Source organism: Haliotis cracherodii, unplaced genomic scaffold (genome assembly GCF_022045235.1).
Source record: "Haliotis cracherodii isolate W230 unplaced genomic scaffold, xgHalCrac1.p SCAF_3, whole genome shotgun sequence".
In the NCBI taxonomy this organism is placed as follows: Eukaryota; Metazoa; Mollusca; class Gastropoda; order Lepetellida; family Haliotidae; genus Haliotis; species Haliotis cracherodii.
In genome coordinates this window covers 19,256,413-19,274,176 of record NW_027266286.1, presented here as the reverse complement: position 1 = coordinate 19,274,176, position 17,764 = coordinate 19,256,413, and the positions used below count along the sequence as shown (strand labels likewise).

The following is a 17,764-nucleotide window of genomic DNA, read 5'->3' as shown; positions in this document are numbered from 1 at the left end:
AATTTACGCTTGTCAGAGGGGTACTCAAAGTACGTGATCTACACTACCAGTTGTCGGGCTTCAATGTTTGTTGAAGCCTCGGTGGCTGAGTGGGCTAGATCGCTGACTTTGTGTGCTGGCGATTAGGTGCCTCACTCTGGCAAGTGTGGGTTCGAATCCCGGACGGAACTCAACCTAAAAAAGTACGAGAATCTGCACTTTACTAAGAAAGTATTATCCCAAATATAACGTCGGTTACATTTGACCACTTTCTAAATGGCATTGTGTATTCACTCCAAATTAATGACAGAGAAACAAACTCATAAAATACGAACAAACTTTTAATAGCCCTACAGTAGCCGCAGTGAACCTACCCCCGCTCTGCCATAGTCCCTCTATCAACGTCAACACAACAGGCCTAAGTCCCGACACGCTCTGCTCTGACAACAGTGGTTAGAGTTCGCTCCCCTTGGGAGCCAGCATACGCCGCCAGACGTCGCTGCACTCATTTTCCGAGCTTGTTTTCACACTTGCAGTTGTTGCCCCAGATGGTGCACACACACGACATGCCCCCGCAACACTTCAAGAATGGGTACTTGTGCAAGAACGCTTTATCTGCAGGGCAGGGAGCCCTCCAAGGTAAACATAGGTTGCGTCCACCTCGCCTGAAACAAACAAACAAACAAACATTGTAAATCCTAGTTGGTATTGGAGGAAACAGCGGAGAAGCTATTCGTCGTGTGGTACCTGTGTGGCGGCGCTCTATTGTCCATTGTATCATATCTCTATTCTGTTATGATAAATACGGTCACACGGGTGGCCTTGTCGTCTGAGGAGACGCAAGCCGCTGAGCAGAGTTGCGTCCCTTGGGCACGCCAGAATCCTATGTTTGTAGCTTTGAATCCCGAATCGGCCCAATTATATTTCTAGTTTTGTCAGCACCATACCCGTGCTTGTGGGTTTCACCAAAGTTGTAAACGTCTGAGACCTGCATCTCTTCGGGCTTTCCTCCCAAATTAAGCTGTGTAAGTATATCTCTCGTTTACTCTAACATGTATCACTGCATTGTATAACCCTCCTTCACTCTAGCATGTATCACTACGCCGTATGACCCTACTTCATTCTCGCATCTATCAATCCACTCAATATCGTGCTTGCGGGGCCAAAACATATCTCCCTCAGCCCATGTAAGTCAGTAAGCCTTACAACGGTCACGAGGGGAATAGAATTACTCGGAAATAACGTATAACTCACACAAGGGTAATTTGATTGTCGAGGGGACTTAGTCAAATACGTGGCATTACTCGCAAGTAAAACACAGGGCACAAGGCAGACAAATCCGTTGTGTTACAGTCAATACATTTGTCAACAGTTCCGCAATGCAATGTCACAGTCAGATTAATAGATAAGCAGCGGAAGCTGGAGGCCCGGGTTTGGTTTATGAAACCTTTCAAGACAGAGGTTGGTCTGGTATATAGACAGGCGTAGCTTGGATAGTCCTTCTTTGCTTTCTCCTATATTTCATTTTTTCTCTATTCGACTTATACGATGGAGGACGTGTTCACTCAATACTTGTTATGTTCGCAAATAGTTTTCTCAATTTGTACCGTTCGGTTCACGAAAGTTTTTCCTCACTATCGAAATGTTCTGTTCGCAAATCGTTTCATCAATATTTTCTGTTTTCGAAGTGTTCCCTAAAATGTATTTTGGTCCCAATGTTTTCGATAAACACATCACGTGTTCCCCGACGATTTTGATCAACATTTGCCATGTTTCCCATCGGTCCGACTGAGCTGACGTTGCATGTTCCCCCAAACGCTCACTGGCGCTGTTACCTGTGCTCAAGCAGACTGTTTGACTTGGTTACATGCGACATTGCGAGATCGGGATCGCACAGTAATCAAATTCCCGCAAGCGTTTTTATTCCTGCTACATCGATTTTGATGTCAAATTAGAAGAACTACTGTGTTTCAAATGTCAAAAGTAGACATGCAGTCTGATATTACAAATAAAACCCTACACTAAACTGAAACAGCAGTAATGGCGGCGTATCTTATGTCAAATCGACGATTTCGGAGAAAATTTTGCAGAACCAACGAGAGAAGGATAGATTACCGGACCTCGTCGTTTTGAAGGAGATATGTTTATAATTATTGACGTGATATCGGAGAAAGGAAATGTATATTTGTTTTGGTAACGAGAATTGGTATTGAATTATGTTGCCGGTTTGGGAAAAGTATCTTAATGATTCTTTACATTTGGAAGAATGAGAAGAGGTTGGTTCTTCGGATATCAATACGAAAGGAGAGTTTAGTTTGTCATGGTGTTCGCTACATGTTGCTGGGGCAGTTTTAAACCCAGGGTCGGTTATGTAGGTATATGTGGGGATGCGTGTGTGCCTGTGTTCGCGCATATGTGCGCGTGTGTTAACTAGGTTGCGAACACATTAAATCTTATCGATGAATTCACATGCCAAGTATGATAGAAACACTGTTATAGAAAAACAAAACCATGACGTCAATGCCACAAGGACGACCAGTCTACACATCAGCACAACAATAAGTAGAAAGTCACAACATCATGGATGTAGATGAAACTTGAACACTGTCTTGTCCCAATCAGTACATCTCAACAGTCATCTTCTCTTCAGTGTTTGTAGTGAACGCCATCTTGTCATCTGTGGTTTCATAACGCGCCATCTTGTCAGCAGTGTCATAGATCGACATCATGTCGACATATTCTTAGTCGGCGATCTCGCCTTCTGCAGTTTCATATTCTGCGATGTCGTCGCCAGCAGTTTTCATATTCTGCGATGTCGTCGCCAGCAGTTTCATCGTCCGCCCTCTTGTCGTCAGCAGTTTCATTGTCAGACATCTTGTCGTCTGCAGATTCATTGTCAGACATCTCGCCGTGTGCAGTTTCATATTTTGCGATCTCGTCTCCATCAGTTTCGTATTCTGCGATCTCGTCGCCAGCAGTTTCATATCCGTGATCTCGTCGTCACTTGTTTCATTGCCCGCCATCTTGCAGTATGCAGTTTCATTGTCCGCAATCTTGTCGTCTGCACTTCCAGCAGTTGGTGTGGGTGGTCACAGGTAATCGGTGATAATTTTGCCCTACGTTCTTCTGTAATGCGAGACAAAAGTATCACCGCTTGCCCGAGACCTCCTTGGAGGACATATCGCCCCCAGCCTCCGAGCTGGTCGTTGTCGAGGAGAACCCCGTCAGCCATGCACAAACCACAGACACAACGTCGGCGGAAACAAGTCCACATTTTTCAGAGGAAAACACCAAATGAAGAAGAGAACGATACAGTTACAATAATACAAGAAACTAGACGAAACTTTACAAACGGTCTTCTATGTGATACTTCTGGCACTCCTTCAGCCCTGTCTTTCCCGTCAAATTGTTCCTCTCAATCCATCACTGATATGTAGGAAAAAGTCTGGTATATCTCTTGATAAACAGTTTGTCCACGGTATGGTTAACATCGTGGGTATGTCTCATTCACATGTCAACAACAACGCTGTTGACAAGACAAGTCCTCCAATTGACCAATCTCCACATCGCTCTCAGTCCTGTTTCTGAACTCCCATCCCATCTACCCTGCTAAACCCTTTACACTTCACTTCACCCTGCAAAACCTTTACGCTTCACTCTTCACAGCTAAACCCTTACACCTCACTCTGACCTGATACTGAATGAATAACTGAACTACATACTTCTGTCAGCACCTACCCATGACCCAACTCATAAACCATCCCGACCCCGACCCCCTTCCCAATCCCCATCAACCCCCCCAACGACCAACCCTTCATTTCGCCTGGAATCCAATGGATTAAAATCTTCTCCCCTCTCTTCCACCCTCTCCTGTCCAAACGGACGTGTGCCTGACGCCTCTAACATAGGTGTAGCGGTAATCCCGGTGCGGTGTCAGTGACGGCAGATCAGGATTAAACTGACAAAACACCACGACGTTGACAGCCGGTAACGTTCGTAGATGTTGATACTGTCACTTTTACTGCCTGTCTAACGCCTGTTAAGTGGAAACACAGATCCGGAAAGGAAGTGAGGTTTTATGAAAGATAACAGATACAAATGGACTTTTAGTGTGTTCTGTGGAAGATAGAGCATAGTGCAGATTAGTTGTGACAAGGCTTCTTGATCTGCGGAGTGGTACCTCAATGGCGACATGACGGTCCAGTATTGTAGTCAGTGTTTCCCGTTACCATACCCACGTAAAAACGCAGACACCTGGAAACCTTGACATATGACCACATGACCACCTGCACACGTGGTGACTTGGAGATAAGGATGTTTACCCTAGCCCCTGGAGTTGGGTGGAATACGGGCTGCGACAAGAGGGTGGTCGGCAACGAGAGATGACCACGAAGGCAACGAGGGTGGAGTACGAGGGTAGAATACATGTTGGAAACGAGGGTGGAGTACGAGGGTAGAATACAGGCTGGCAACGAGGGTGGAGTACGAGGGTAGAATACATGTTGGAAACGAGGGTGGAGTACGAGGGTAGAATACATGTTGGAAACGAGGGTGGAGTACGAGGGTAGAATACAGGCTGGCAACGAGGATGGAGTACGAGGGTAGAATACAGGCTGGCAACGAGGGTGGAGTACGAGGGTAGAATACAGGCTGGCAACGAGGGTGGAGTACGAGGGTAGAATACAGGCTGGCAACGAGGGTGGAGTACGAGAGTGGAGTACGAGGGTAGAATACAGGTTGGCAACGAGGGCGGAGTACGAGGATAGAATACAGGCTGGCAACGAGAGTGGAGTACGAGGATAGAATACAGGTTGGCAACGAGAGTGGAGTACGAGGGTAGAATACAGGCTGGCAACGAGGGTGGAGTACGAGGGTGGAGTACGAGGGTAGAATACAGGTTGGCAACGAGAGTGGAGTACGAGGGTAGAATACAGGCTGGCAACGAGAGTTGAGTACGAGAGTGGAAGACGAGGGTAGAATACAGGCTGGCAACGAGTGTGAACAACGAGAGTGGAGGACGAGGGTAGAATACAGGCTGGCAACGAGGGTGGAGTACGAGAGTGGAAGACGAGGGTAGAATACAGGCTGGCAACGAGGGTGGAGTACGAGGGTGGAGTACGAGGGTAGAATACAGGTTGGCAACGAGGGCGGAGTACGAGGGTAGAATACAGGCTGGCAACGAGGGTGGAGTATGAGGGTGGAGTACGAGGGTGGAGTACGAGAGTGGAGTACGAGGGTAGAATACAGGTTGGCAACGAGGGTGGAGTACGAGGGTGGAGTACGAGGGTGAGTTTGGATGACACACCTCTTCATGGCGTCAATTGTGTTGGGAACGAGGGGAGGATAGTGTGGGGCCCCAGGGTTGAGTACGAGGGTGATATACGTGGTGGGGTACGAGGGGAGAACGGGTCGGGGCACGAGGGTGGAGAACGGGGCGGGGTACGATGGTTTGGTGGACTCACCTTTTCACAGCGTCAATTGTGTTGGCTCCTTCTTCGCCATTCGACCAACCATCGTACTGGTCTGAAATTAAGACAACAAAATCATAACATGTCCTCATTTAGCCATATATACTTACAAAGGTAATGAGATTCAACGAATTGAAGTAACAGCTGTACATCAAGACGTTACTCACTGAATGAAACTGAGACAGTTATACTCACACCTTGTGTCGAAAGGCGCGGTTACAGCTGTGTGTGTGTGTGTGTGTGTGTGTGTGTGTGTGTGTGTGTGTGTGTGTGTGTGTGCGTGTGTGTGTGTGTGTGTGCGTGTGTGTGTAGGGGAAAGGGTAGGGGAAGGGGGAACGCTACCATGCACTTCCCTTTCTGGATCTGCGCATGCTCAAATAATTATATTAGTCTATATCCCCTCTGGTTGTGACTTTATAATCACAGAGTCTCAACGTTGAACCGATACGTTATGTCCATGCTTATCCTCCTAATCATATCGTCATGTGTTGAAAGTGGGGTAGATGACAGGTAAAGAAGCTGTGCTTGACACGTTACTGACATCTTACTGACATCTGTAAGCGCCTATAGACAGTTTGTACTGTCCTCTATAACGGAGCTTTCACCATGAACATGAATTCGACATTACATAAATGGACGAGTAATCATGAGTTCTCACACTTCATCTTCCTATCTGTCCAATGAAAAACTATTGTGTCAATGTTTGAAATTAAATGTGTTTCTTACACATATCCATAGACTAATACACAATTAATTTACACTAAGAAATTCATCAGTATTCTCTCGAACACACGCACATAGCTGTGTTAGTCAATTTCCAAAGTTCAAACTGCAAATTGCTGCTTCTTTCTGGCGTGCGTTACATCAAAGTCAAAGAAAACTAAATTATAATTATCTTACTTACTTACGTTTGGAGATTTAACGTGCTCTTTCCGACTGGAGCGTATTTCGCACACGGAAAAAGATGTTATAATTATCCATACCCTGTACTTTTTATGTTCTCTACGCATTGGAGCCGCGTACACAGTGCCCATTACCCTAACGAAGCTCCTTCAGTATAACCAGGGCACCGGGCTGTATTAGATAGCTACCCCGCAACAACCAGCTACACTGCATCTACTCTGCAACAACCGTCTACTCTGCAACAATCGTCTACAATGCAACGATCGTCTATACTCTGCAACAACGGTTCACTCTGCAACAATCGTCTTCTCTGCAAGAACTATCTACTCTGCAACAATCGTCTACAATGCAACAGTCGTCTACTCTGCAACAACTGTCAACTCTGCAATAACCATCCACTCAGCACCAATCATTTGCACTGCAACAACCGTGTACTCTGGAACAAATAGCTACTCAGTAACAACCATCTACTCTGCAACAACCATTTACTCTGCAACAGTCGTCTATTCAGCAACAATCGTCTACACAACAACAACCGTCTACTCTTCAACAATCATCTACACTGCAACAATCATCCACACAACAACAAACATCTACTTTGCAACCATTATTTATACTGCAAGTATTACCTACACTGCAAACCCCTGAATATCCGGGGTAGAATAGATCTTCAGCAATCCATGCTTGCCATAAAAGGCGACTATGCTTGTCGTAAGAGACGACTAACGGGATCGGGTGGTCAGGCGCGCTGACTTGGTTGATGCATGTCATTGTATCCCAATTGCGTAGATCGATGCTCATGATATCAATCACTTGATTGTCTGATCCCGACTCGATTATATACAGACCGCCGTCATATAGCTGGAATATTGCTGAGCGCGTTGAACAACAAACAAACAACAAACAAAACTACACCGCAACAATCATCTACGTTGCACTATTTTCTGTACTGCAACAACCATCTTCACAGCAACAACCATTTAGTCTGCAAGAATAATATATTCTGCAATAACAATCTGCTTTGCAATGACCATCCACTCTGCGAAATCATCTACCCGCAACAACGATCTACAAGCCCTGCTCCTGGCTGAGGTTGCCACCTATCGGTGTGCAGATAAATAGACAAGCAGGTTGAATTTCGATAATCACAATCCCGAGGGATGGATGGCGATTTTCTTGCTCCAACCGTGACACTCCCACAAACACGGTTTCTCAGTTAAATCGCTTCGCGGCAGTAGGAAGAGAGTTTCAACAGCGGTCGCTTTATAAAATCGTCTTCAGTTTATTTAATCAATGTCACCTGAAATCGATTATAATTTGAAACAAAACTATCTGATTCGGGTTATATGAAATGGGTCGCCATGGCAACTCAAACAAGACTTGAGTTAACCTGACAGTAGACACTGACTTGCTTGTTCTTGTCTTTCAGAAGGCTGGAAATCTTTCTTTTCAGTCACAAAAAACCTCAGCATTCATCTATATCCCCGCATGCTATACGTCCATTTTTTATACCTAGTAAGATAAACCGTTGTTGCAGAGCTTGCAGGAGCAACTGGAAACTGGCATTAAGGCTTTGAAGCACAGCGGAAATACCCGACAGAAAATAAGTGACTAAGAAATAATTGTTCATGCCTACAGAAAATTCATAATACCATTCTATGCCATTTTATGACAGAACACATAAATATGACACCTCAGCTAGATATAGTGCCTCTTAACGTGCGAGATATCATAATGCAAATCTTTATACAAAAGCAAAGTCATCTATTTTGTCCAGTGCGTCACCACTTCCTTACGACCAGCCTTAAAATATTACATCCCGATGTATATACATGTATATGGTACTTGGCAAACTTGACATCCATGAGTTGAGACAAAAATATTATTTGACCAAAATATACATGCTTCATTTATTGTGAATTATCGCACTGATCTTACGCTGAGACCCATATAGTCATTAAAGGAGATTGAACATTGCTCCGGCAGAAATTATATATATAGTTCATCACTAAATGAATAAATAACACATATCCTTATATTAGGCATGGGGGAATCTAGTGGCGTTTGGTATTTTGCTTTACATGAATGTTTAAAACACGTTCGAACGCTTTATTCTAATTACGTCAAGAGGCTGTTTTTGAGTTGAACTGACATGAGCTGGCACATACTGAAGCGTAGTCTAAGGTCAACGCCACCACTCCCCGTCCCCCTTCTCTATTGACTCAGTCACGTGCTGTTTACCACGAAAACTTCAATCTGAATCAACAGAGGTACTATGATGTTTGTGTCTTGGACCATCCACGGCCCACGTCATCCACCCATCCATCCACCCACGTTGTTTTTGTCGTGTTCTTTCTTGGCGCTAGAACGCCAGGACTATGAGAATATGTATCAGTGAGGCGCTAATCGGCTTTTTCTACAACCTTAAACACCTCTCCAAACTTCCCTCAATCCCATTACTCCTTATTTTGACGAGTATTAAGAAAAGAGCTATTGAGATCCAATACCCAATTTCCTGAAGAGGGCACAAGAATCCGTTATTACACACAATTACCCCCGGAATCTCCCGGCATGCCGCGCTAACAGGGGTTACTATAGTAATGAACAACCCTCAGCTCGCAGCGCTGGGAGTAATTGACCCTTGATTAAGGCCGGTCTTTGTGCGACGACTCTACGACGATTCTCACGACTATAACCAGCGTAACATGTCACATGACCTCTCGAAGCTGTTGGTGCCACTGTTGTCGAGCTGAAGGGGGAGACGTCTTCGTGCATGATGGTGCTGCTATACAATACTCACGCCCTTCAAGCATAACCACATGGTTTCAGAAACCGCATTTTTCAAAACTGTGAGGTCTTTTTTGGCGGTACGAGATCAAACAGCCAGTGCAAACATCTCTCGACTAATTTACTGAATTTAACAACGACTGGAAAGGATCACAACGAATTAATTCCCTTCTCACCTCATTAGAAGTTTCGCCTTTTCTTCTCTGTCCATTAGAACCTCTACCCATCTTATCTCTTCTCCAAACAGTCAATCAAAGCCATCATGGCAACCTATATGACCTTCAAAAATCTTCATTCTCTTATCTATGTCCTCCGAAACCTTCTTCCTAGCTTCTGGGGCGGTCGGGTAGCCTAGTGGTTAAAGCGTTAGCTCGTCACGCCGAAGACCCGGGTTCGATTCCCGACATGGGTACAATATGTGAAGCCCATTTCTGGTGTCCCCTGCGTGATATTGCTGGAATATTGCTAAAAGCGGCGTACAACCATACTCACTCACTATTCCTAGCTTCTATGTCCTCTAACACCTAGTCCCAGCCTCGTTGTCCTCTGAAACCCCCTTACTAGCCTCTCTGTCCTCTGAAACCTAGTCCCACACTCTCTGCCCTTATTTTTTTTTCCTTTCTCCTCTGTCTTTTAAAACCGCATAAACCGCGTGACGTCAGCCTGTGCCCGCTCCGCCGACTGTCATAAAACCGAGCTTCACGTGCTTCACGTGAGCATTCACGTGCTTTAATCGTAACAGCAGAAACAACATTATTTATCACTGACAGTATTAACCAAGACAGATGAGGCTGTGAGAGATGCCTCGTTCGATTGTTTGAGACGTACAGGTCACTGCGGCGCGTAACGTTCTTACAATGGAGTGAAGTAATGTCAGTGATGGCTGTCATTGGATGCCACAGGGGCCCGTGCATCGTTTGACAATTGAAAGCTCAACATCGCGCTCGTATTCATCCCAGCTTTCCAACTTTGATTTGATGGATCCACTTGCACTATATTAAATCTAATGGTCCGTTGTTGTACTGCGTGTACATATATTGCCATTAAAGAGTGGAAACCGAATACGTGAGTGATAGCATGGTTAATATATATGTAAATATATATTATCAATTTAATGCTTATTTATTTTATTTCCTTTGCGACATATATATTTACATTTTAGTGCTCAGTGTTCTTCTTTCTTTATTACATATGTATTATTATCTAGTACGATTAGATCTTGTACATTCCAGTACAAAACCGTCTCACAGGTCCATTTTTACAGACGGGTCCAAGGATGGTGGCAAAGTTGCAAGTGCCACCATCATTGGATCCAGAACAGTCTCATCAAGAATACCAGATACAAGTTCATTTTTTACTGCTGAGGCCAAAGCTATCTTTACAGCTTTGACCTATATCAATCATCAAAACCAATCTAAAAATTTCATCATTTTCTCCGATTCATTGTCATGCTTTCAGGCACTTAAAAGTGTCTCCTCAAATCATCCTATAAACCTTTTAGAACTCTACAATGATCTTTCTACTGGCCAATGTGACATCGTCTTTTGCTGGTTACCAAGTCATGTAGGCATAACAGGTAACTCAAAAGCCGATACTGCAGCCAAAGCAGCTCTTGACAAACCGTTATCTCCACTTCTGATCCCGTACAGTGATTTCAAACCAACCATCAAATCTTATACTCGGGATCTCGTGCAAAAGAGGTGGGACACCCAAGTAGGAAGCAATAAACTACACGAATTGAAACCAACAATCGGTCATACCTACTTGGGTTGTCAGTCAAGACATGACGAGGTCGTTTTACGACGGTGTCGTATTGGCCACAGTCGGTTTACACACGAATATCTGCTTAAGACAGATGAGGACGAACCTCCTAAGTGTATCCATTGTGATGAAAGGTTGCTTGACTGTGTGGACTTTGCAATCGCGAGGGATTCACATTATCAAAGTGTAAATCTGAAAGATCTCTTTTCCCGTTTCAGCGGGCATCTCATCATAAATTACTTGAAAGAAATTGGTCTGTATAATAAATTTTAAATATGTATGTAAATAATTAAATGCTTGTTTTTAAATTTGGTGTGATGCTATTAGCAACTGACTTTATTTAAGGCTCTGTCCAGGAGGTTAAAGTAGCGTAAAAATATTGTCCCCCTGTGTGACACGTAATCCTATAGTAATGGATGTAACTATCATCAACCAGTGTTTTAAGCCAACTCATTGATGAGTATTTTTTAATATTGGCTAGCATTGTGCACAACCATCAGTGACTAAAGTGATGACGTAAATCCTGCTTGGGTATCATGCAGGAAGCAGAGGTACTGTAAGTCCCCATGATCCCCAGCGAGGTGGTCTAGCTTTGGTTACTGGTGGCCTATAGCCTGTGTTTTAAACTGTATTAATGATATTGTTATGCTCAAATATGTTTCATCAATTGTTTTTAAATATAGTATGCTCCAATATGTTTCATAAATTGTTTTTAAATATGACATTGCATATATAACAAAATTGTGTATATATTAGCTTGGTCTCGTCGCTATATGGCTGAAATAATGCCGATGCGACGTTAAATTTTAACTCACTCACTCACTGATTGTGTGATTCAAAAAAGAACTCACTAATATCGTGTCATATTCATATTCTACTATTATTCCTCCATTCGCGAGGTTTAGTTTGCATGAGCTTTTACTGTGATTTGTTTAAAGCTAGTTGTGCAAGGGAAAACATCCGCCATAGGGTTTGAATGAAGTTTATGTCCCAAGTGGAATGCTTTTTAACGAGGACTTAAACTTGGAATGAACGAGTCCTAATAGTGAGAGCAAAGTGCGTATTAATACAAAGTATGCAACATATAAACATGCAGCCGCATCACTTACAACATACATATCTTAACATCCCTGCGTTCTAAATATAGTTCCGCAGAATTATTTGGGAAATCAAACTTTATTGCAAACTACGAAAATGTTAGTGTCGCCTGACATTCTTTATGTGATATATACTTTTTTATTGATGAAACAAGTTTCACGTATAAAGGATTAACATTTGATTTGCAGTCGGGACTACACACATTTCAGTCAGCAGCTTCTGATAAACTGGTGCGTCAGGCTGACGTCAGGGTCGTGTTCATGGCGCCTACTAGTTGGATTGAGGGAGTATAATTTTACGCCGCTTTTAGTAACATTCCAGCAATATCACGGCGGAGGACACCAGAAACGGGCTTAACACATTGTATCCCTGAGGGGAATCGAACCCAGGTCTTCAGCGTGACGAGCGAACGCGTTTACCACTAGGCTACCCCACCGCCTCTAACTGTTTGGAAATATCAAAATGAGGACCTAATAGACAACTTTAGTGTTACAAGCAATTTCAAGAAAAAAACGAAGTGCGACACTCCTTATTTTCAATTTGCTGTTGAAAGTGTGAAATTATAACTGTTGAGTTGGGTAGGTCGGGCTATAGTCAATTGCCATCTTAACTCAGCATCGGTAAGTCACCTTTAAGATTAATTTCCTTTCGCAAATATTTTTGATTTTCGAGGGAAAAGAAACGAACGTCATTGAGTCGGCTTTTTTTGTCACTCGATACTCTTCCTAGACGTCTAGTCGTGCATTCTACCTGAAATCGCACAAAGTACGGTAGGTCAGCATTCATCCTTTTTCAAAGGTCTGATTGATTGACTTGATTCTCACGACTATTTTTTCTAGTTGACCAGACTGCTGGCGATGCTACATGGAACTTTTTTTACATCCATCCATCTACACTAACAAAATTCAATTAAGGATTGAAGTTGTTCTTGTTGCAGAGCTTCATTGTAAATCTGCTCACGTGAGGCACGGTCTTCATCAGCTGATGAACGTCAACAAAAACAGCTTCAATCCTATATTGACAGATACATAAATCACAAAAAAACAATCCATAAAAACACAAAACTTTAATTATTTAAAGCGAACTATCTTAACGCGGAGAGTTGCTTTTGTCGTGACGTCATCCGCCCCAAACTTTCCATGGGAGTTACGTCCCTTGGTTTTATAAAAGCCCTAAAATGGCGTCATTCATGTGAAATAGTAGTTGCACCTAATAAAGCTGGAATTGGAAAGAAATGAAGACCCGGTTGATTCTTAAAAAGGATTAATATAAACGTTCTGTGAACATTGGGATGAGCGGCTGATGACGGCGTTAACCGCTTGAGGGGGTGCGGTTTGAATCCCCAATGCATTTTTGACTTTGTGGAGCTGAGTTATTTCTGTTGGTAAGTAGAGCATTCTTTGTTACAACTACGAATGGACTTTCATTTCGGTGATCCGATCTGTCTGGCCTCACAGCCTAAATCATTCATAGCCTGAATCGTTCGATGATACGTTACTTTTAGACACTGAGGAATTCCCCTAAAGTAGCAATGTATGTGTGTCTCCGCTCAACCGACAACGTAATTACGCCACATACTGACATTCATCGGGAAATGAACGACAGTTATCTTGGTAGTGTTCATCTTGGCGAGGTCACCCGCGACTGTCAATATTCTATTTATGAATGTCATTTACGGCACATTTATGTATCTATGCAAATGTATCATGTACACGGTTGTACCTGGTTACGAAGTACCAGACCGCCTCTGTGGTAGAGCGTCTGCCCGGAGAGCGGAAGGCCCAGAGTTCGATCCCCGACCGCGTCATACCAAAAGACGTTAAAAATGGTACTTGTTGTTACCCTGTCTAGCGCTCGGCATTAAGAGGCTAAAACAAGGACTGGTCGGCTCGGAGTCAGTATACTGTGTCTGAGTGGGGTATTCATGTTAAACTGCAGCATGGTATCTCAGTGAGCTACACTAGAAATCGGCATCAGTCCAGACTAGTACAAGCAGCCACACACATACATACACGTGCATGCACGTCGCTATATAAGTGCAATAATCTTGGACGCGACGTTAAACCCCATTTCACCTCACATTACGAAGTACCACGTGGGCAGTAATGTTTGTTCACACCGGATATCACTGAGTGAGTGAGTGCATGTGCTGGTTTTAACGCCGCTTTGAACAGTGTTTCAGTTATATGTGGGAGAAAAGCCTGAAAGGATACAGGTCTCAGACGTTTCGTGAAATCCTGGACGCAACTCTGTACAGCAAATTGTGACTGCACCCCTTCCCTATCTCCACTCTCCCCCCTCCTTCCACCAACCCACCCACCAACACAAACCGAGCTGTTATATTAATCTCAGATGTATGTTCAGAACAACGTCCAATAATCAAGCTGGAAATAAAAAGAAATCATACGAATTACAATCTTCCCTAAAGCCTGTTCGTGGAACACATGGTGACACGTCCTGCAATATGCCATAATCCGCAGTGGAGAGTTGCGTCCCATCAACGTACCAGGAACCTATGATCAGGAGTTCGAATCCTGTTTCGCACTCATTGCGTTTATTGGTCTATCACCACCATCCCCAGGCTCGTGGGCTTTACCAAATCGATGACTTGCATAACTTTAGGCTTTCCCCCCACATCAAACTGATACGCCGTGAAACACTAAAATCCTGCCCAAAGTTGTGTTAAAACAAACTCGCTCACTAACTCTTCCCTGCGGATGCTCCCGTATTTGTTTCATCAGCTAAAGGCATGTTAGACCATTGCTATCGGGAATTTGCCTTTGTGAATAGAGGACATTATTTCTGACAAATACGGTAATGGAGACTGTAATGAGATAAGCAAATGACCTGAGTACTCCACTTAAACAACAAACGTCCTAAGTACTCCACTTAAACAACCTTATATTTCCGCCACACGGGACCTCAATAAAATCATTTATGGGCATTAAAACTGATCGAATTTCCATTCCATGTAACGTGCTGCTTAAACAAGCTTCCAGCCCTACAGTGAATGTCTAGGTTGTTGATATAATCAGATCAGAGAACCTGTACCAACATAACGATTATTCACTAACTACTTGTGTCGTGTAATAAAGCTGTTATTGCACGTGTAGATATCGAAAAACATTCAGTTGGAAACACTTCGCCCACGTCTAACCGTCTCTGGCTGCAGTTCTCCGCACCATTGATCTGCCACTTCTCACGCGAGGAGCAACTCCTGACTTCATCAACGGTGATCATACCGGGGTGTTGTTGAGGCCGGATGAGATGGTGTGGTAACTGTTGTCGTGGATGTAGTTGTTGTTGTCGTGCAAGTGTGTAGATCGATGAGTTGGTGTTTGTGTGGCTGCTGTTGGTTTGGTGTTGGTGGTCACGATTGTTGCTGTGGTCTCTGTTGTTGAGGTGGTGTTGGTTGCTGTGGTGTTGTTGGAATGGTGATGGATGTCGTGGTTCTGGGTGTAGTGTAGTAGCACTGGTGTTTGCGACGGTCATGGTGATGAGGATGAGGATGGTGTTCATGATGGTGAGGGTGTTGGAGTTTGCATCTGGCGTTGGGGTGATGGCGATGAGTTTGATTGTGATGGCTGTGAATGGGATTGTGGGGTTGGTTTCAGGATGGTCGTTGTATTTTTCGTTGTAGTGGTGTAGTTGGTGACGGTGTTGATGTTGGTGTTAGTTATTTTGGTGGTGGTTTTGATTTTAGTAAGACCGCCTCCGTGGTCTAATGGTAGAGCGTCCGTCCAGAGAGCGGAAGGTCCGGTCTACGATCCCCGGCCGCGGGTTACCAAAAGACGTCAAAAGATGGTACTTTGTCTGTTACCCTGTCTGGCGCTCGGCATTAAGGGGCTAAAACAAGGACTGGTCGGAGTCAGCATGCTGTGTCTGAGTGGGGTCTTCATGTTAAACTGCAGCGTGGTATCTCAGTGAGCTATGGTTATAAATCGGCATCAGTCCGGACTAGTACAAGCGCACACACACACACACACACAAACACACACACACACGTGTATGCACGTCTCTATGCAATAATCTTGGGCGCGACTTAGAACCTCGCCTTGGACTTTTGTGGTTGTGGGTTTGGGTATGTTAAGTAGTAGGTAGAGATATGTACGAGGTCGTTGTGGTGATCGTGTGATTGCGTTTGTTTTTGTGCTGGTTAATGGATTAGTTGCGCGGTGTTGGAGTTGTTGAAACAACACTTGATGACGTGCGACAAAATATTCCCATCTCCAGTTCAGTATGACACTCGTGGGATATACAGGGTCGGTGTCTATTGAGACGTGACCACCACCCCTCACTCCTCCTCCAAACCCCCTTCTATTTCTGAAAGAAACACCATAATTCACAAACACTATTCCCTCGCAGCAGACAAGGCCCCAGGCGAAAAACGGAATCCTTTTCAGAGAAATTAATTTAGATAGCGTTTGTAATTTCATAGGAATGATACCCTTGGGCTTAAGTCAACAGTACTGGATCTAATCTGCCAATAAGAATTAGCAAACATCAGCAACCTTTACCATTTAACTTGTGTGTGCATGAATGGGAAAAACAACAACAGTAACTGTAGAAACAGATGGAAAAGTGCATTACTGATGTTTTTAATACTCTTAGAAAAATACGTTCAGGAGAGGATGGAAGTTTTTGAAGGACAGAGGCTGGGATGAAGGTTTTAAAGGACAGAGAGGCTTTAGAGGACAGAGGCTGGAATGAAGGTGTTAGAGGACAGAGAATGGGATGAAGGCTTTAGAGGACAGATGCTGGGATGAGTGAGTGAGTGTGGTTTTACGCCGCTTTTAGCAATATTCTAGCAATATCACGGCGGGGGACACCAGAAATGGGCTTCACACATTGTGCCCATGTCGGGAATCGAACCCGGGTCTTCGGCGTGACGAGCGAACGCTTTAACCACTAGGCTACCCGACCTCCCAAGGGCTGGGATGAAGGTTTAAGAGGACAGAGAGGTTGGGATGAAGGTTTTAGAGGACATAGAGGCTGGGATGAAGGTTTTAGAGGACAGAGAGGATGGGATAAGTGCGTTTGAGGACAGCGAGGAGGGGATAAAGGATAAGTTTCAGATGAAGATTTCTGATACTCTTAGAAAAAGAAGTTTAGCAATATTGTGAAAAATCCGCTTTGAAATTCTATATTGTGGCTGACATTGATTGAATTATCACACGGATTATGCATCCTATGAAACAGCTTAAACAATGGGATATTGGGACGGGAAAGAGTTGAGAGAATCCACAAAAACGTGCTGTCAAAGATGCCAGAACATTACCGAACACTCACTTCTGTACACAGACACCGAATTGGTTTCAACAAAAAGGTTAAATTGGTAATTTGAAGTTGAAACACGAAGCCAAACAAGTCCTGCAGACTGTGTGGTGCACTCATGGCCACAGTGTTAGTTAGAGACAGTGGTCTTCATGAGGGGCCGGATCAAGGGCTGGACGTGTGAGGTTCTGGTGATCACATCAAGAAAGAAACCTTTCTCATTAAGTTATAAACAACAAGCAATGATCACTGTCAATTACGTTACAAAAAGACATGAGTTGAAGTAAAGTGGGGCTATGATGTCTTGCTGCTAGTGGCAGTAATGCTCGTCTGATACGTCCCATGGGTTCCTTGGGAGTTCTTCCACACATTTGATGATAGTCTACCATCGACCGACACCAATACCATCGGGTAGACTTACAGATAGCGATAGCAGGCAATTGCAGGCAATAGCAGCCTATGGTGACAACATACCCTATATATCATCGGGTTGA

The 17,764-nt window shown here is 44.0% G+C and overlaps 1 protein-coding gene across 1 annotated transcript in view; it reads right to left on the bottom strand.

Moving 5' to 3' along the window:
- Positions 1 to 307: 307 nt before the first annotated feature.
- LOC139475277 (uncharacterized) overlaps positions 308 to 17,764 on the bottom strand; it is a 77,959-nt gene continuing 60,502 nt past the window's right edge. Inside the window, exons 4-5 of the mRNA XM_071258510.1 lie at positions 5,442 to 5,502; positions 308 to 644 (exon numbers count right to left, since the gene is read on the bottom strand). Coding sequence (XP_071114611.1) covers positions 485 to 644; positions 5,442 to 5,502 — 221 coding nt within the window. The 3' untranslated portion in view covers positions 308 to 484. The remainder of the gene's footprint in view (positions 645 to 5,441; positions 5,503 to 17,764) is intronic.